This window comes from Gymnoscopelus microlampas (genome assembly GCF_963454915.1).
Source record: "Gymnoscopelus microlampas genome assembly, chromosome: 2".
NCBI lineage: Eukaryota > Metazoa > Chordata > Actinopteri > Myctophiformes > Myctophidae > Gymnoscopelus > Gymnoscopelus microlampas.
Window position 1 is genome coordinate 49,201,484 of NC_139939.1, and position 16,280 is coordinate 49,217,763.

The 16,280-nt window shown below is 41.2% G+C and overlaps 1 protein-coding gene across 5 annotated transcripts in view; it reads right to left on the minus strand.

The window, feature by feature from the left end:
• The window catches only part of pcm1 (pericentriolar material 1), a 41,441-nt gene that overhangs the window by 1,090 nt on the left and 24,071 nt on the right, over nt 1-16,280 (minus strand). For 3 of the 5 annotated variants that reach the window (XM_084082394.1, XM_084082393.1, XM_084082395.1), the window contains exons 25-38: nt 15,558-15,614; nt 14,389-14,561; nt 14,051-14,182; nt 11,661-11,790; nt 8,709-8,858; nt 7,465-7,559; nt 6,491-6,625; nt 5,743-5,940; nt 5,195-5,254; nt 4,742-4,886; nt 4,209-4,357; nt 3,173-3,233; nt 1,319-1,566; nt 420-512 (exon numbers count right to left, since the gene is read on the minus strand). In XM_084082394.1, coding sequence (XP_083938520.1) covers nt 420-512; nt 1,319-1,566; nt 3,173-3,233; nt 4,209-4,357; nt 4,742-4,886; nt 5,195-5,254; nt 5,743-5,940; nt 6,491-6,625; nt 7,465-7,559; nt 8,709-8,858; nt 11,661-11,790; nt 14,051-14,182; nt 14,389-14,561; nt 15,558-15,614 — 1,826 coding nt within the window. The remainder of the gene's footprint in view (nt 1-419; nt 513-1,318; nt 1,567-3,172; nt 3,234-4,208; nt 4,358-4,741; nt 4,887-5,194; nt 5,255-5,742; nt 5,941-6,490; nt 6,626-7,464; nt 7,560-8,708; nt 8,859-11,660; nt 11,791-14,050; nt 14,183-14,388; nt 14,562-15,557; nt 15,615-16,280) is intronic. The other 2 variants (XM_084082396.1, XM_084082397.1) reach the window with 2 other exon arrangements.

Consider the following 16,280-nt stretch of genomic DNA (forward strand, 5'->3'; position numbering starts at 1 on the left):
CCCAGGAAAGCATTAAAATAAGTGCAGCAAAAGCGCCAATTGTCGCTCCGGGTTATATTATGGTATCGAAACAGCTGTTGGACAGATTGGGAATTAAGGAATGAGCATCTTTCATGGAGTGGTAAGACAAGATGACGGAGCATGGAAAATACTAGAAAATTCTGGACTGAGAGAGTTAACTTAAAGTGACGATCAAATACCATTTTCAGACTTGTATTTACTTTGTGAATAAAATAAGGGTATGGGTATGTGTGATAAACAAATGACGGCCCGGCATCCATGGTTGTCCTCTTTATCCAACCTCATGCAAAGGCATATTATCAGCCCAAGCAAGGTGAGCTGGATAAAACTCGGGCAAGAACAAATGTGTACTGTAGGTGATCATCTATAATAGTGAGTATTATACGAGTGATCTGTACCTCACACATGACAGAGAGCTGCATGGGAAGATCCTCCACCTTAACAAAGTCATCCTCATCAGACTTCTGGCTGGTGTTTCCTGATCCCACCTCCTGTGACAAAGACAGTTCACATCTATTTAATCTCCTAGTAACGATGGCACGGATGCAGGCAAACATTTGCATCGTGCAAAATGTGGTCTCATTATATGCATCACTAATGCACACACTGTAGTATATAATTAGATAGGCGTGAAGTGATCGATCCAATAATTGATTACTCCATTGATAGAAAATAAAATCTTTGTAAAAATCAAACAACATTTTTGTGATCAACTAACTGCTTTAGTGATGCATCATGTCAAAACGTAATTGTTTTTGCCGTTTACAACTTCACCATAATGTGAACGCTTGTCTTTGCAGTATTATGAAATGAAGTTATTATTTTACATAGCATACAAGTGGCCCTATTCTGGGTGCCGTCTTACCTAAACTTCTTTGCCATTTTTTACTATTTTGAAAAACATTTTCAAGTAGTTCAAATAGCCAATCTATATCGACACATTGTGAGCTTGTAGATTTGCTATTTCAACTATTTGAAAATGTTAATCAAAATAGTAAAAAATGGCAAAGAAGTTTAGGGATAATGTGTAAGACGGCGCCCAGAATAGGGCCAAAGATGTCTTTTGGGGTTCAGATAACACGTGATGAGCATTTGCTATAATTTTGTACTTTAATACTCATTATCATGTTATACCTATTTTATAAAATCTAAATTATTCATCTAGCTTCAAATAGTTGAGGGAAAAAACATTCAACCAATGTGAAATTGTGAAAATAGTTAGTTGCAACCCTGTTAGAAACCTTTCTAGATTTGGTGTAAAGGGGTCATTAATGGAGAAGAAGTGTAGATGTCTTACATCTACGTTAATCATGACAGGGGACTCTGTGTCAGGGCTGCTGGTGGCGGAAGCAGCCTTGGATGCTTCCTGACCCTGGCTGTCTGTGGCGTTGGTCTCTGGGGCCGCGGCTGCGCCTCCTTCATCTCCCCCTTCGCACTCAACACTTTCCCCTTCAGGACCTCCGTGCTCCACCCCAGCACCCACATTCCCCTCTGGGGAGGATGCCACACGCTCCGGGGATTTAGACTCGGACCGGTTGTTCAGGACTGCATGGGAAGAGGAGGAGGAGGAGACGTGTGTTAACTAGAGTTGAGTCACAATCATTTTAGTTCACGATCAACTATTATACAAATACATTGCGATTAATGATTTAATTGTGATTTGGCATTGAACGTTGGAACATATGAATAAAACTGTAATTTCTGTTTGCATTTTAAGGCTTTGTAGGGTAGATATAACTAATAACTTAAAAATATACAAAGAAATGACAGGCAATGATCGGTGCCAATAATCAAAATAAATAATCAATAAGTACTATGGTCAAAGCAGGCCATACATTTTGTACTTTAAAAAATAGCCGCTCCACAAGCTCACAACGTGTCACATAGCGACGTGTTGTGAGCCGGTATACTGGCAATTGTTTATATATTTTTGTATGAACATTTTTTAACAGATGAATCATACAGATTAACGGAAACGATTCTGATGATAATGCAAAGGAACTGTGATTATCTCAGAAAACTGCGATTAGGCGAGTATATCCTACTATAATTCTAGTAACCTCTGTGCGTGCGTTTGTAGTGGTGGTGGTGGTGAAGCTACCCGGTTCTCCCCACTGGCTGGACCAATTGCTCTGATTTTGCACACAGCCATTGACCATTACCATCTGAACTTAACTGTGAAGCCCGTTTTTCAATTTCATCAAATCTCAGCTTCTTATTAGCGTTTTTGTGTCAAAGAATGTCGTCCCATAGCTGCGGCTGCCCAGCTATGGGACAAACTGCCTCCCGGGTTGCCAGATCATGTGCGCATATCCCCCCACGGATGCGCTGCGCCGAGCGGGTATGGTCTAGTCCTACTATAATTCTAGTAACCTCTGTGCGTGCGTTTGTAGTGGTGGTGGTGGTGAAGCTACCCGGTTCTCCCCACTGGCTGGACCAATTGCTCTGATTTTGCACACAGCCATTGACCATTACCATCTGAACACAACTGTGAAGCCCGTTTTTCAATTTAATCAAATCCCAGCTTCTTATTAGCGTTTTTGTGTCAAAGAATGTCGTCCCATAGCTGCGGCTGCCCAGCTATGGGACAAACTGCCTCCCGGGTTGCCAGATCATGTGCGCATATCCCCCCACGGATGCGCTGCGCCGACCGGGTATGGTCTAGTTATAATAATTGTTATAGTCCTAGTGTCAACATGTTTATGGAACAAACCGAGGTCAAGTGGCCACTCACTGGCTACATGACCTCGGTTTGCCACTCAAGTTTTACCCCTCACAGACACCTTCCCTTCACCTGTATCAGGCCACCATGAAATATGAATACAGAGACGCACAGGCTAAAACAGAATCCAGTTTATGTGTAAAAGTGCTTTACGCTGGTAATAAAAGTGAATGTGACACCAATGTGAGTCAGGGGTAATAAACTTTAGCACCTGTGTGTGTGTGTGTGTCTCATTTGTTGGTCATTATACACTGGATGAAGAAGGGCATAGTCATCCTGTTGTAATGTTTAGGTCCAACACTGCTTTACGTCTGCATGAAACCAATGCGTTATTTTAGCAAACCACCATCCATTTCTTTCATTTCCTTCCTACATACAGTACATGTAGGAATAAAAAAAATGTTTATTTAGGTGACAACAAATCCTCACCATAATTATTCTCTGAACAGTTCTGGTCAGATGTTGCCTCCTGTCCTCTAGGCTGCGCTCCCTGAAATACACAAAGACAATTACACCGGTCAGACCAACGATGAATCAAATCACACTTCACTTGAATCAGAACCACTTCATTGTCTCTGAGACTGTTTTCACTTCCCCCCCCTCGGCCAAGCTAACATTGGTCAAGCCTCACGTGACACGTGACAATACGTTGAAAGAGTGTGCTCCGATTGGCTAGTGAGACGCATGACGTATAGCGGCATATAAATAGATGTGTCACTTTGAAAGAGTCTTGGTCTCTTTCAAAGTGAGGTAAGACAGGAATAATCACGCACGAAATGGCTGAGATTTCGTGATTATTCCTGTATATAAATAGCTTAGACAGGATTAATCAAGAACAGTACTTTCCAGTCACAGTTGATGACACAGTGCAACTAACTCTTATTATGCAAACTGAAGAAGCTAATCATTGTCTGCAAACTGATGAAGAAGCAAAGGCGCAACGCCTATCATCAAAGTTCCAATCTTGGAATAAATTCCAATATTTGCTGGCGGAGACTTGTGCTCCGAGGAGCACATTTTCTAGTTGGTAAGTGTGCTCATGATGAGGAATTTGACCTGGTGGGTTGCTCAAAGGAAACACGACAGGTGTTAAGTAGCACTACCCTCATTAGGAGACACGTTGGAATGTAAGCTGAGAGTGCAGGGAATATTAGCCTGGCCCCAACGAGATTCCGGTTCTATGACCCAAATTCACTCTGTATCAGTCAGATTTCACTGTGCAACATGTAAAATATTTGTACAACTAAAGGAAACGCTTGGGATAATTCGGCTGCAACTCAATGACAGCACTTTCACTGGTTTGAGTAATATAATGATCTGCTTTCTACAGTGTAGACTCATTGGAATACATTATTGACTCCGTCTCAGGTCCTAGACTATAACGGCCCCAGGAAGTCCAGCTTGCTCAGCTATGGAATATGTCATGTTTAAACATCAGGTGTATGATGTGTGTGTTGGTTGTGACCTGTTGTTGCTCCAGGAGTGTGTCAGACGAGGCCTGTAGGGAGGTCTGGACTTCTATAGGTCCTGCCTCAAAATCCTCCATCTCCACCTCATTATCGTCCTCTCCACTGCCATAGTTGGTCAGAGCCTGGGTCTCTGCTTTGGACAAACCTGCAACACACACAGTATTATTTTGGTATTACTCACAACACAATGGAGTAACACATGAGACATGGAGGCACACAGCAATAATAATAATCCACACAACAGATAATATGTTACAGCTCAGGTAAATGACATACATCACCACCACTACATAACGCCACACACAAAACACTAAATCAGCATTATAGGTAGGACTGCATAGTTATTTGAAATGAATCGAAATGTTTGATTTTAGGTTTCACAATAATGTAATCGTGAAAAAATTAATTCAAACGTATTTGGTCAGCTGATTGTTGTGGACAGGCAATGAATGACACACACTTCAAAAAGAAAAGACACATTTTCCTTTAAGAGAGCCGATCATTTTGAGAAGTTAAAACTGTCACATACTGATGGAAAGAGGCATTCCCTCTCCATCTTCCTCATCCTCCTCTTCGTCTCCATCTGAAGCGTTGCTGCTCCTGCTGTACTCTCCCTCAGCCTTCTGTCCTTCTCTCTGCTGGAATTCAGCAACCTGCTCTGTCTCATCCTGGTCCTGGAAGAGAGACAGACATTATCATCATCGTGTTTTATATCTCACCATTAAAAAAAACTCTTTATTGACCACGTAAGCTATATACTATATACTTCATCGTATCACGAATAGCGATCATAGCAGATCTACAAGCTCACATGCATTGCATCGCAACGCGTTGTGAGACTTGTAGGTCTGCTCTTTCTCGCTATTCTTGAAAACATTTCGGTTAAGCATGAGGTTAACCAATGCGTTTACTACAGTACAATATGCGGTATGAAGGAGAATAATACTGACTAAACAATACAGACATTCTGAGCAGTTCTTACCTTGTCTTCATCCAGGTATACTGGAGAAAAGCACTTCTCTCCCTCCACAGTTTTGGTTTCCTGTTGGGGAGGTATGCAGATATTTACATTCATGCCTTGTAGGCCAGACACCTTTCTATAATATATTATATGTTTACACAAATGAATGTCCATGTAAATGTCAAAATTCATATCATTTTGTGTGGTCCTTGACATGAAAAAAGTTTGAGAACCACTGATTATAGCAACATACTTTGTTATTAGGTTAGGATTTAGAAGACATTTGTAGAATCCCCAAAGAGGCAAAAATTTGAGTTAAAAATGTTTGCTTTGAAAAATATATATATTCAAAGATTTGCTCAAATTTTCACGATTTTCCTAAAAATAGTAGATCTACAAGCTCGTAGGGCGGCACTTGGTGCTGCGCTATGAGCTTGTAGATCTGCTATTTTTGAATAGCCCAAAGAAATCTAAAAGAGACACAGATTCTTTCCCGTCTTAATTGCTCCTTCATCAATAGTCACAATTTACAAAATGATGATATTTCCCTGATAGAGCAATAAGCTGACCTGAGCTCTGTGCTTGCTGTTGTTGGGTTCCTCCGGTCTCTTTTTGTTTCGATGTTTGGCCGCTGCGGTGCTGCTGTTGTCCAGATCCTGCATCAGTCTGAAGAAGGCCAGCTCGTTGAACAGGATCTCTGAGATCTCCACCAGCAGGTCCTCTCCACAGTCCTTCAGAGTCCGACCCGCAAACTTACTCAGAGAGTCCTGACCCGCGGCAGTGGGCAGAGAAAGGAAAGGCATTAGACCCCTGGATGCTGTTTCATCCCCATGGGATGAAAACCATGATCTTCTGCCTTCACGTGTCCGCAGACACACACAAACACATTTCCTCTGTGAAAAATCATATTATCCAACTTTGTGATGTTTAATAGGTTAATTTAGGTTTGACGATGTACAGCATTGTCACTGGAAATAAATGCACTTGAAAATTGGACACGAGACAAAGAGTTCAATAGCCTTAAGATAGTTACATTGTGTTATCTTCTTTGCATTGTTTTAACCGGTTTTCTGTAGTGATTTATTTGTTGCTGTGGCTATGTTGTTTCTTCTATTTTAGGTGTCATATTTGTAAAACCCTATTAGGGTATTATTTTAACTCAAATGAACATTTCCTTCTCATATACATTTTTCATCACTGTATTTAACACTTATTTTTAGTTTGGTATTAACATTTGGGTTTGGCATTACACAAATAAACAAATGAGCCACCTCTTTAATTTTGTCTATGCAGTGAACATGAACGCATCGCCCCTACCTGCAGGATTCCTCCCAGCTGTCTGTGGAAGAAGCAGACAAACTCCTTGCTGTCGTCGTTCTCCTGGGTGAGGGTGAGGACCATGCGACGGACGGAGGTCAACAGCTGGTAGGAACACACCTCGTCCATGTGCTCCTATAATCACATCAAATACAAACACACAACACTGTCACAGATGAGCTTTGATTGATTGATTGAATATTTTATGAATAATTGTATTTATTTAAATGTAAAACAACACATTTACATTTAAAATACTTTGTCTAACAGGTCTGTTCATAAAAGTCCTTGCGGACTTGTTTCCAATGAAGCTCCGTTTGCTGTACGTTGTTCTTTATGCTGTACATCTCTAACTTTCTTTTCTTCTAACTTTTCTAGTTAAAGACATCTTTTTTTTTGTTGTTTTCTGTTTCTTTGCTCACATGTAATTCTAGCTATCTTATTTGTTAGCTTCATTATGTATTGTGTGTTGAGTACTGACATTTAATAATTTTGTATTTGCAACCATAATGATTGTTTGTTTTTTGTGTGGACCCCAGGAAGACTAGCTGGTTGCTATGGCACCAGATAATGGGAATCCTTAATAAAATAAAATAAAATCTCAAAGTGATCTGGAGTGTTTAGGGGCCAGTGCTGCCATGTTGAAGGAGTGACAATAAAAGGAACTATTGTGACATTATTGACTCTTGCTCCCTGATCAATCCCTTCTTTTAAACTCAACTGTTAAAATGGATATTTCACTCAAAAAAGTTAACGATTTAACGACAAAATCTAACGATTACTCAACCCATAGAGACTTGAAGTCATGGATTTTTTTGTTTGTTTTGGTCGCATTCCTAAGCCAATAATTTGATGACTGGCAGCGGCTGCGGTTAGGAGACACAAAGAGTCTCCTTTGTGTCTCATCCCAGCCGCTACCCACTTTGAGAACCAATCATCAAGATGACTGATCTGTACTGTTCTGGCGAGCATACCTTGAGGAAGGGAATGACCTCAGTCATGATGGCCTTGATCTGTCTGTCCAGCTGCTGCGTGTCTATCTGAGGACAGCGCACCTCTGCAGAAGCACCTGGACACAAACAAACCACTTTATTTCAGGTTTTCTGGAAACACGGTGATAAGAAAAAAACAGTAAAAAGATAACCTGCGAGATATAAAAAATATGTATATTAAAAAAAGCCCAGATGTTCTTCTGAGATGTGTTGAAGAGCCAAGGGGCTCAAAGGCTGAAAATCAAAACAATTTGATGTAATCCAAAAGACAAAAGGCCTAATTAGAAGATAGAAAGAAATGAATAAAAATAAGGAAACAAATGACTGATGTAAGAAGACATGTCATCTCTAAAGAAAAGAAGCAATGAAGCAAAAAATAATAATAATAATATAATCAACATTACAAGCAGAGACATGAGTGAATGATGACAACCTTTATGTCATTGGGGAAAGACAGCTGAGCACAGATGTTCATTAACAGTCACAGTGTATTCATTTATTTATATTTACTCCTGGATGCTGTCGAGCACAACTAGAGCTAGAGTGGACAATGTATCCATACAGTCGACTGGTATTTAACACATTGAGTGCCAGAGGTTTTATTAAAACAGGGTACAGCCAGTGCCAGCGTTTTTTTTACCGTTTATTGGCAATCTTTTTAGAGCTGCAGAAGCCACAAATGAGGACCCGGATGTAAACAAACGGTGTCTGGGCAATGGCCAAGGGTCTCGTCTAACGACTGGAACAATAACATTTCTACCGCAATCCGCCGTTGCAGAGATCGGCCGTCGAAATTGTCTTGTTTTGACCACAACAAAAAGATATAGAGATATGGACCTTTTTCTCAAGATCACATCATTGGGGCGGATGCACTTCCGTTTTTTGGGATGACTTCACATCCGTCCGTTCCCCTTTAAAGGGTCCTAGGATCATTCCTAAGTTGCGTTAGAGCGCCCTCTAGTGAAAAAAATAACGTTTATGGCACTCCACAAGTGTATTTGCAAAAACTTAATATTACGTTTTTTGGCACTCATTGTGTTAACAAAATGTGACAATATGGCGACATATCAAATACAGATTTGATATGTTTTTGCAATAATGTGATATCATCTAAGTAACATCAATATGCCAGTACTTTATAAGACCAGTCATCTACTGTTGGGCACTGGGAGCTAACCCAGTATGACCCCAGTGTTGTACTGTGAAGGGTTAAGTGATTTAGGTACCTTCCCGAAGCAGGGCAGAGGGGTGATGAGCATTAGCGCCGCCTGTGGCTACAGCGTGGGTGGTACAGTGGTTAGACTCAACTTTAAGCTTCATGCGCTCATATTCCCTCATCCTGGCCATGGCCTTGTCTAAATGAATCACTGTGTTACCTAGCAGAGCAGCACACACAGGAGGAGAAAGAGAGAGAGAGAGAAGATCAAACTCAATGAGGCAAGAGGGATGGAAAAAAGCAGGGATTGCTGTGGATATGAATGCATCATTCTGTACTTAGGTTTCCACCAGTGTTGATTTCGTCGACTAAAACTATTGACGAAAAATCAACTATCTTTTTTCACTGACGAAAACTAAATGCAAACTAAATAAAAACTAAGCTATGATGACTAAAACTAAGACTAAATATATTGACAATTTCGTCAAAAAATAAAAACTAGACTAAAATGTTAGGGAGGGAAAAAAAATAGCAGATCTACAAGCTCACAACACGTCGCGCTGCGACGCGTTGTGGGCTTGTAGATCCGCTATTTTCAGCACGCAAACAAGTGTAAAATCAGGCATTACGACGCCATCAAGACCCGCCAAAATACTACAGTAAAACACTAAAACATTTCAGATGACTTAAATATGACTAAAACTAAACCGCTCACAAAATGTAAGGAAACTTGAATTTGGGCCATTTTATCTCCCCTTTACTAATACCAATCAGTAAAGTGTTATATATCATTTTTATCGGTGATTAGTCACCTTTACAACGAGGTACAGCTTGTAAGCATCGGGCATTCATGGAATGAGCAACACAGGCAAACGTGTGTGGGTAGCGCCGAGCAAAAATGTGCCAAAATGGCCTATTAGACTTTTCTGCTGACATTCAATGTCGTGACATTCATGACATTCAATGGGCTTCAGGTGTGTGCCAGTCACAGGTGTGTGACTGCCTCACAGGTGAGTGACTGGCACCTGAACATGGGTTCTGCAACTTTGTTGAGTTTGTGTATGCTCCAAGCAGCAACACTGCCCCCATGGAAAGATGCCACTTTTGTCAGGATAAGGCCCGTGCAACAGGGCAAGTGAAGCTGGTGTTCCGTTATGCAGAGTGACAGCATTATTTGGTGTTAGCCCTGGTACCATTTCCAAACTTAGGACTAAGTTCTGTGAGACCGGTGAACTGGTCAACAAGGAAGACAACAACCCAGACCCCTTGCTTCACTGAGGAACCATAGATTTACAGGCAAGATTTGCACAACGGTACCAAAGACAGATGTCAAAGTTGCAGGGCCCATGCTCAGGTGCCAGTCACACACCTTTGACTGGCACACACCTGCCTGCAAATGGTATCAGGGCTGACATCAAATAATGCGTAATCTGCGTAACGGAACACCAGCTTCACTTGCCATATTGCACGGGCCTTATCCTGAAGGGACAAACGTGGCATCTTTCTATGGGGCAGTGTTGCTGCTTGGAGCATACACAAACTCAACAAAGTTGCAGAACCCATGTTGCAGAACGCAAAGTTGCAGAACCCACCTCTCAGCAGGTGTGTGCTGGCAGGTTGCTCAAAACAAGAGCCATTACCAGCAAAAGCATATTGGGTGATTTTGGCACATTTTTGCTTGGCGCTACCCACACGTTTGCCTGTGTTGCTCATTCCATGAATGCCCGATGCTTACAAGCTGTACCTCGTTGTAAAGGTGACTAATCACAGATAAAAATGATATATAGCACTTTACTGATTGGTATTAGTAAAGGGGAGATAAAATGGCCCAAATTCAAGTTTCCTTACATTTTGTGAGCGGTTTAAATGGAATTTTATTCAAAAGACTATGACTAAACAAAATCTAAATGTGCTGTCAAAATCAACACTGGTTTCCACAGTAGGGCCTAGGGATAAAAAAAAAAACCCATAATTTTCTTGCTGGTGAAAGTTAGAGTGCATATGGTGGGTGACATGAAATGTAAGCGTATATCATTGGTTTCTGGATAAACAAAATGTAAGTTGCTCATCACTTCAGCTTTGCACGCAAGGGTGGAGCGACAGTCCATTATTAAACATATGGGAGATTACTTTTGCGTGTCAGATTATTACAAAGTGTAGTAATTATTTCTAAGCTTGAGTACCTGCTGATATAAATCTACAGATACTGTTCAATTTAATATATACACGAAATACACAAGACATTGCATGTTATTTGTACGTCTTTAAAAGCAGTAGCGTAAATGTACTGTGAAGACCAATAGGGCTGCTACAGTTAATTGGAGTAATCGGTTTAAATGATTATAATTGTCGATTAGAATCTTTCGCTTCAATTCATTAATATATTAACCCATTAAGACCTGAACACTATTCTGAAAAACGTATGTTTCTATATCAGCGGTGCTCAAACTTTTTCATGTCAAGGACCCCTAAAATGATGTATTTGGCCTCCGACCCCCCATCTCAAAATATTTTGTTCCAGGGACCCCCAGAAGCAAAGATTTGAGTTACAAATGTTCGCTTTAATATATTCCAAGATTTGCACACATTTTCACAATTTCTCAAAAATAGCAGATCTACAACCTCGTAGCGCGGCACTCGGTGCCACGCTATGAGCTTGTATATCTGCTATTTTTGAATAGCCAAAGTGTAAAATAATGCTTTTTTAGCTCAAATCAAGAAGTGACACAGATGCGTTCCAGGTCTTAAAGGGTTAAAATAAACATCAAAACAATGTTTTATAATTATTCGCAATAGTTGAGTGAGTTGAGTTAGCACTGTAAGCAAAAGCAGAACTTAAAATGGGCGATGTAAAAAGGAAAGGAAAACATGCATCATTCTGAAAAGCTTCAACCACTTGTCACTGGTGTGTTTGTATGTGTACTGTACACAGTATGTGTGGAAAAACAGTGTGTGCATATATTTGTGGGAGCAAGAGAGAGAGAGTGCTTGTGGCGAGCATCGTCGTGTGTATGCCGTGTACCCAGGTCATCGTTGGCGAAGGCCTCCAGGTTCGAGGACGTGGACATGATGCTGTCGTCCGCCGAGTCCCCGTCCTCTGTCCTCTTCACGCGCTCCTGTTTCATCTGCCTGAGGTTCTTCTCAGAGCCCTCCTAACAACACACAAGCATGCTGCCATCAGTCTCACACACGCACAGCACACAGACGTGTCAACAAAACCTAAACAATATCTTCTCATCTGTCATCATTGTCTTTCCATTGTGATAAAGCCTCATCAGGGACCGCCCCCGCGCGCACCGCTCTTGACAACACTATAACCTCTGCCGAAGAACACCTAGAGATAGGAGGAATTAACCAGGAGAACAATGGTCGCCTCAACCCGCCACCCTCCTAACGCCGACGCTCCACGTGTTTCCATCCATCAATTCTCGAGGAACAGAGGCGGCTTATTTAGGAAGACAAAAGGGACGGCTTCCAATTAGCACAGCCCCGGGGACCGCCGTGGGGCCCCCTCCGAGAACACAAGAGCCGGTGTGTCTCATTTGAAGGAGAGCCGCGGAGAGAATTTTGGAGCGAGGTGTGTGTGGGCGCTCTCAAAAAGCCTCGTCTGATGAGAGGTTTCAAAGCCAGCAGAGGGTCTGTCGGCGGTGGTGTTGGCGGGGAGAGATGGAGGGGGGGAGGAATAAAGGACGGGTGAGGAGATAGGGAAAGAAGCAAGCGATGGATAAGGATGAAACGAGATTAAGAGAAAGGGGAGAAAATGACAGATGCCTTGAGGGAATTAAAGGGGGCGACGTGTATGTAAGGATAGGGACAGAGGGTGACGGAAAGCAGGGCACGCGTGTTGGCACAGAGGCTCAGCATGAAGATGAAGGTACAGGCAGACTCCTCAATGGACAGAAGAGATGAAGACAGGAGACAAAATGGAACAGAGACAGATGTAGACACGAGGGAGATAGATATAGATAGATAAAATAGATAGAGAGAGAGTAGGGTGGGAACCGAACTTTGGTTCAAAAGTAGAACCAAACCCATGACAATTGAATTTTGGTTCTGCTTATCGATTCATAAATGCACTAATTAACCTTTTATTATTGCAAACAAAGGCTTGACTATGAATTGAATACCAAGGCCCTCATTGGAAACAAGTCCGCAAGGACTTTTATGAACGGACCTGTTAGACAAAGTATTTTAAATGTAAATGTGTTGTTTTACATTTGTTTGCCTAATAAAATATTCAATCAATCAATCAATACATATCTGCAAGAATGTAGCTATCTGCCAGGACCTAAGTTACGCGACTAGGGCAGTGTGCCTATTTATTTTGATATGAGCTACCGTGTAGCATGTATGTATGTATTGCAAGTCAGGTTGCACATAAAATCTGAGAAAACATTTAAGGCAGCACGGCATCAATATGAGAGTTTGTCTGATGACTTAGTCTACGAGCCAACGCTAGTAATACTAGTATCTCCAGTAGAGCCAGGGAGAGCTGGCTGCAACGCCCAGTTCTTAACACATTGCCTGCCAAAAACATTTTAAAACATTTTTTCAAATACAACACTTGCCTGCCAAAAACGTTTTAAAAGGTTTTTCCCCCCAAAAAAAATGAGATTTTATTTTATCCCGCTTTTTTTGACATCAGAACCAGGATATAACGTGATCCAAAGATTTACTGCTCCATTCACTTCTTGGTTAAAGTATTTGGGAAATATTCTGTATCACGGCTCCTGTGTTTTACTATGTACTTTTGGCAAATTTTCAAGCGAATGGGAGGTTGCGATGATTTTTTTCTTTTTTACGGAAGCACAGTGAAACCCTCCGTGATTAGCAACCATCAGGGGATCGATCATAATGGAGATAAATATTCTAAAAAACCCTGGCGGCAGCAACAGAAGGCGGATGCATAGTACCTAGTAGTGAATGTGTTAAGGGCAATAACAGGGACGCAAACACAGGTACTACTGCTCTCTTTATTCTGCTCTCATCTCTGTCACTTTTTACAGAGCCATCCGATTGCAATGGAGGAGGGGCGGGGAAAAACAACACAAAAGACCTGTCACTTCTTACATGTACAAGTGCAATGAAACTACTCTCCAAGGTTTTACCTTGTAAAGAAATCTCATGTATGCATATAGACTTCCCTTCTTCCAGAGTGAGGGGTACTAATCATAATAAAAACTAAAATTCAAAACATTATTTCAAACTGCCAAGATGGCCTGCAATATTGATATTTAATGGCCAATTGAGATTCTAGTCTACAAATGGCCGGCGTATACCGGCTAATGGAAATCGCTGCACCTTCCGAAAGCGCTCTAAAGCGCTCCCAACTGGTCGTTATCAGAAGAGCACCTGGCATTTTCAGCTGAGAAAAAAAACGCTCTGGTGGTCACACCAAAGACTCCATCTTACCACATCACTGGTGGCCAGGCTCTCGCTGGGCGTCAGCTCCGACTGGGAACCAGCTGCCCAAGCCACAGGGCCCAGCAAGGGAGGCTGGTTCTCAGCCCCATGCCGCTCTGTGAGGTGCCTCGTCACTATGTCCTGGAGGAGAAAATACAAGGGTCAAACCATAGCACCATGGTTCAAAGACGTTAAAGCAACGTGTGTGTGTGTGTGTGTGTGTGTGTGTGTGTGTGTGTGTGTGTGTGTGTGTGTGTGTGTGTGTGTGTGTGTTTGTGTGTGTGTGTAGCCATTTCTTGATGAGTTTTGACCAATTGGTTCAAAATGACTGTCGGATCTGTGTTTACCTGCAAGGAGTAGAGCGCCCTCTGGCGGAGGTAGTCTGTATTGAGCAGCTGCAGCTCATGGAACAGCTCGATAAGAAAGTGTGGCCGTGACTCATTCTGAGAGATCAGAGTGGCCACCTCAGAGTAGATGGTCTCCCTCAGTGCTTCAAACAGAGAGAAGTCGCTGCTCGCATCTGCAGGGAAGACAAACAGCACCGTCTTAGCGACTAATGGCTTCAAGCACACATGCAGATTTCGTGTGCAAATGTGCAATTGTTTTTTACAGAGTTCATAGACCTGCTCCTGACATCTGGGAGCAAACCCAGTGTTACCCCTAAGCTACGCTGTGTGTGTGTGTGTGTGTGTGTGTGTGTGTGTCTGCAGATAGCTAGAGAATGCCATGTATATACCAATGATCGTCACAAACAATCAATTTTGCAGATTTGTTATGGCCCATTACCCATTTTGGAAAATGCCGGATATCAAAAAAATAATGGTCTGCAGCAACTGTTGGTAAGTGCATGCCATTGAGCTTGATTTATACACTGCAGTATTGATTTCTTTGACTAAGACTAATCCGAAAAATATTCGTTGCCTACTTTTTTTCAAGGCCGAAAACTAAAAGAAACGTATAAAATATATAAATATATTGACAATTTCGTCAACAAATAAAAACTAGACTAAAATGTTAGTGAGGGACTAGTGGAGAAGAGATCCAGTAGAACTAAAAGACAAGTCATTTTATGTTTGGTTGTGCTCTGAAAATGGCAGCTCTACAAGCTCACAACGCGTCTCAGCGCGACGCGTTGTGAGCTTGTAGATCGGCTATTTTCAGCATGCAACCAAGTGTAAAATCAGGCATTATGACGCCATCAAGGCACCGCCAAAATATTTTTTTATAATACAGACTAAATCAACTGTAGATTAGATTTAGCAGACTATAATCTTCTATCTATTTAGTCGACTAAAACTAGACTAAAACATTTCAGATGACTAAAATATGAACTATAATATAAACTAAATGGAATTTTATTCAAAAGACTATGGCTAAAACTAAATCAAAATTTGCTGTCAAAATCAACACTGATACATTGTCGTACGATGGTGTCCCAGAAATTGCTGATCTACATTGCGAACATGTTGTGAGCATTGTAGATCTGCTATTTTGAAGAGCTGCTGGGTGAGTTTACCTGGTGCTTCAGTGCATGCAATTCTGTTAGAGAGGAAGGGAGTTCTCCAAGCATATGCTGAGTGAAGAATACATTCAAAAGTGACAAACAAAGGGAGATGAGACGAAAATTAAAATAATGTGACGCAACAACAAAATGTGCAAACATAGATAAATTAAATTAAATTATATTAAAAAGCATAAAGCATGTTATATTTCATGGTAAACACTCAGGACTCAGGACATTCAGTGTGGTAATGATGATAAACAAGGACAAACATTTCATCCAAATGCAGCCTGTCATCAGCTTTCACTTCTGTAGAAAAAACTATGAACTACCACTGATATTGTTCATATTATCCATATATAATCAGTGGTGGAAAGTAAGTAAGTTCATGTACTCAAGTACTGCACTTAAGTAAAATGTTGAGGTATTTGTACTTTACTTGAGTATTTCCAATTTCCAATACTTTTACTCCACTACATCTCAGAGGCAAACTTTTACTCCACCACAATTATTTGAAAACTTTAGTTACTTTGTAGATTTTTATTATTACCAAACATACATTAACCACTTCAGCCCTATATACATTTCGGCCATTTGAAATGCTCACATCTTTTGAAAATAGCAGATCTACAAACTCACAGTGCGTCGCGATGCGACACACTGGCACTGTGAGTTTGTAGATCTGCTATTTTCAAAAGATTTGTATGCATTTGAAAACGTAAATGGGACATTCTGCAT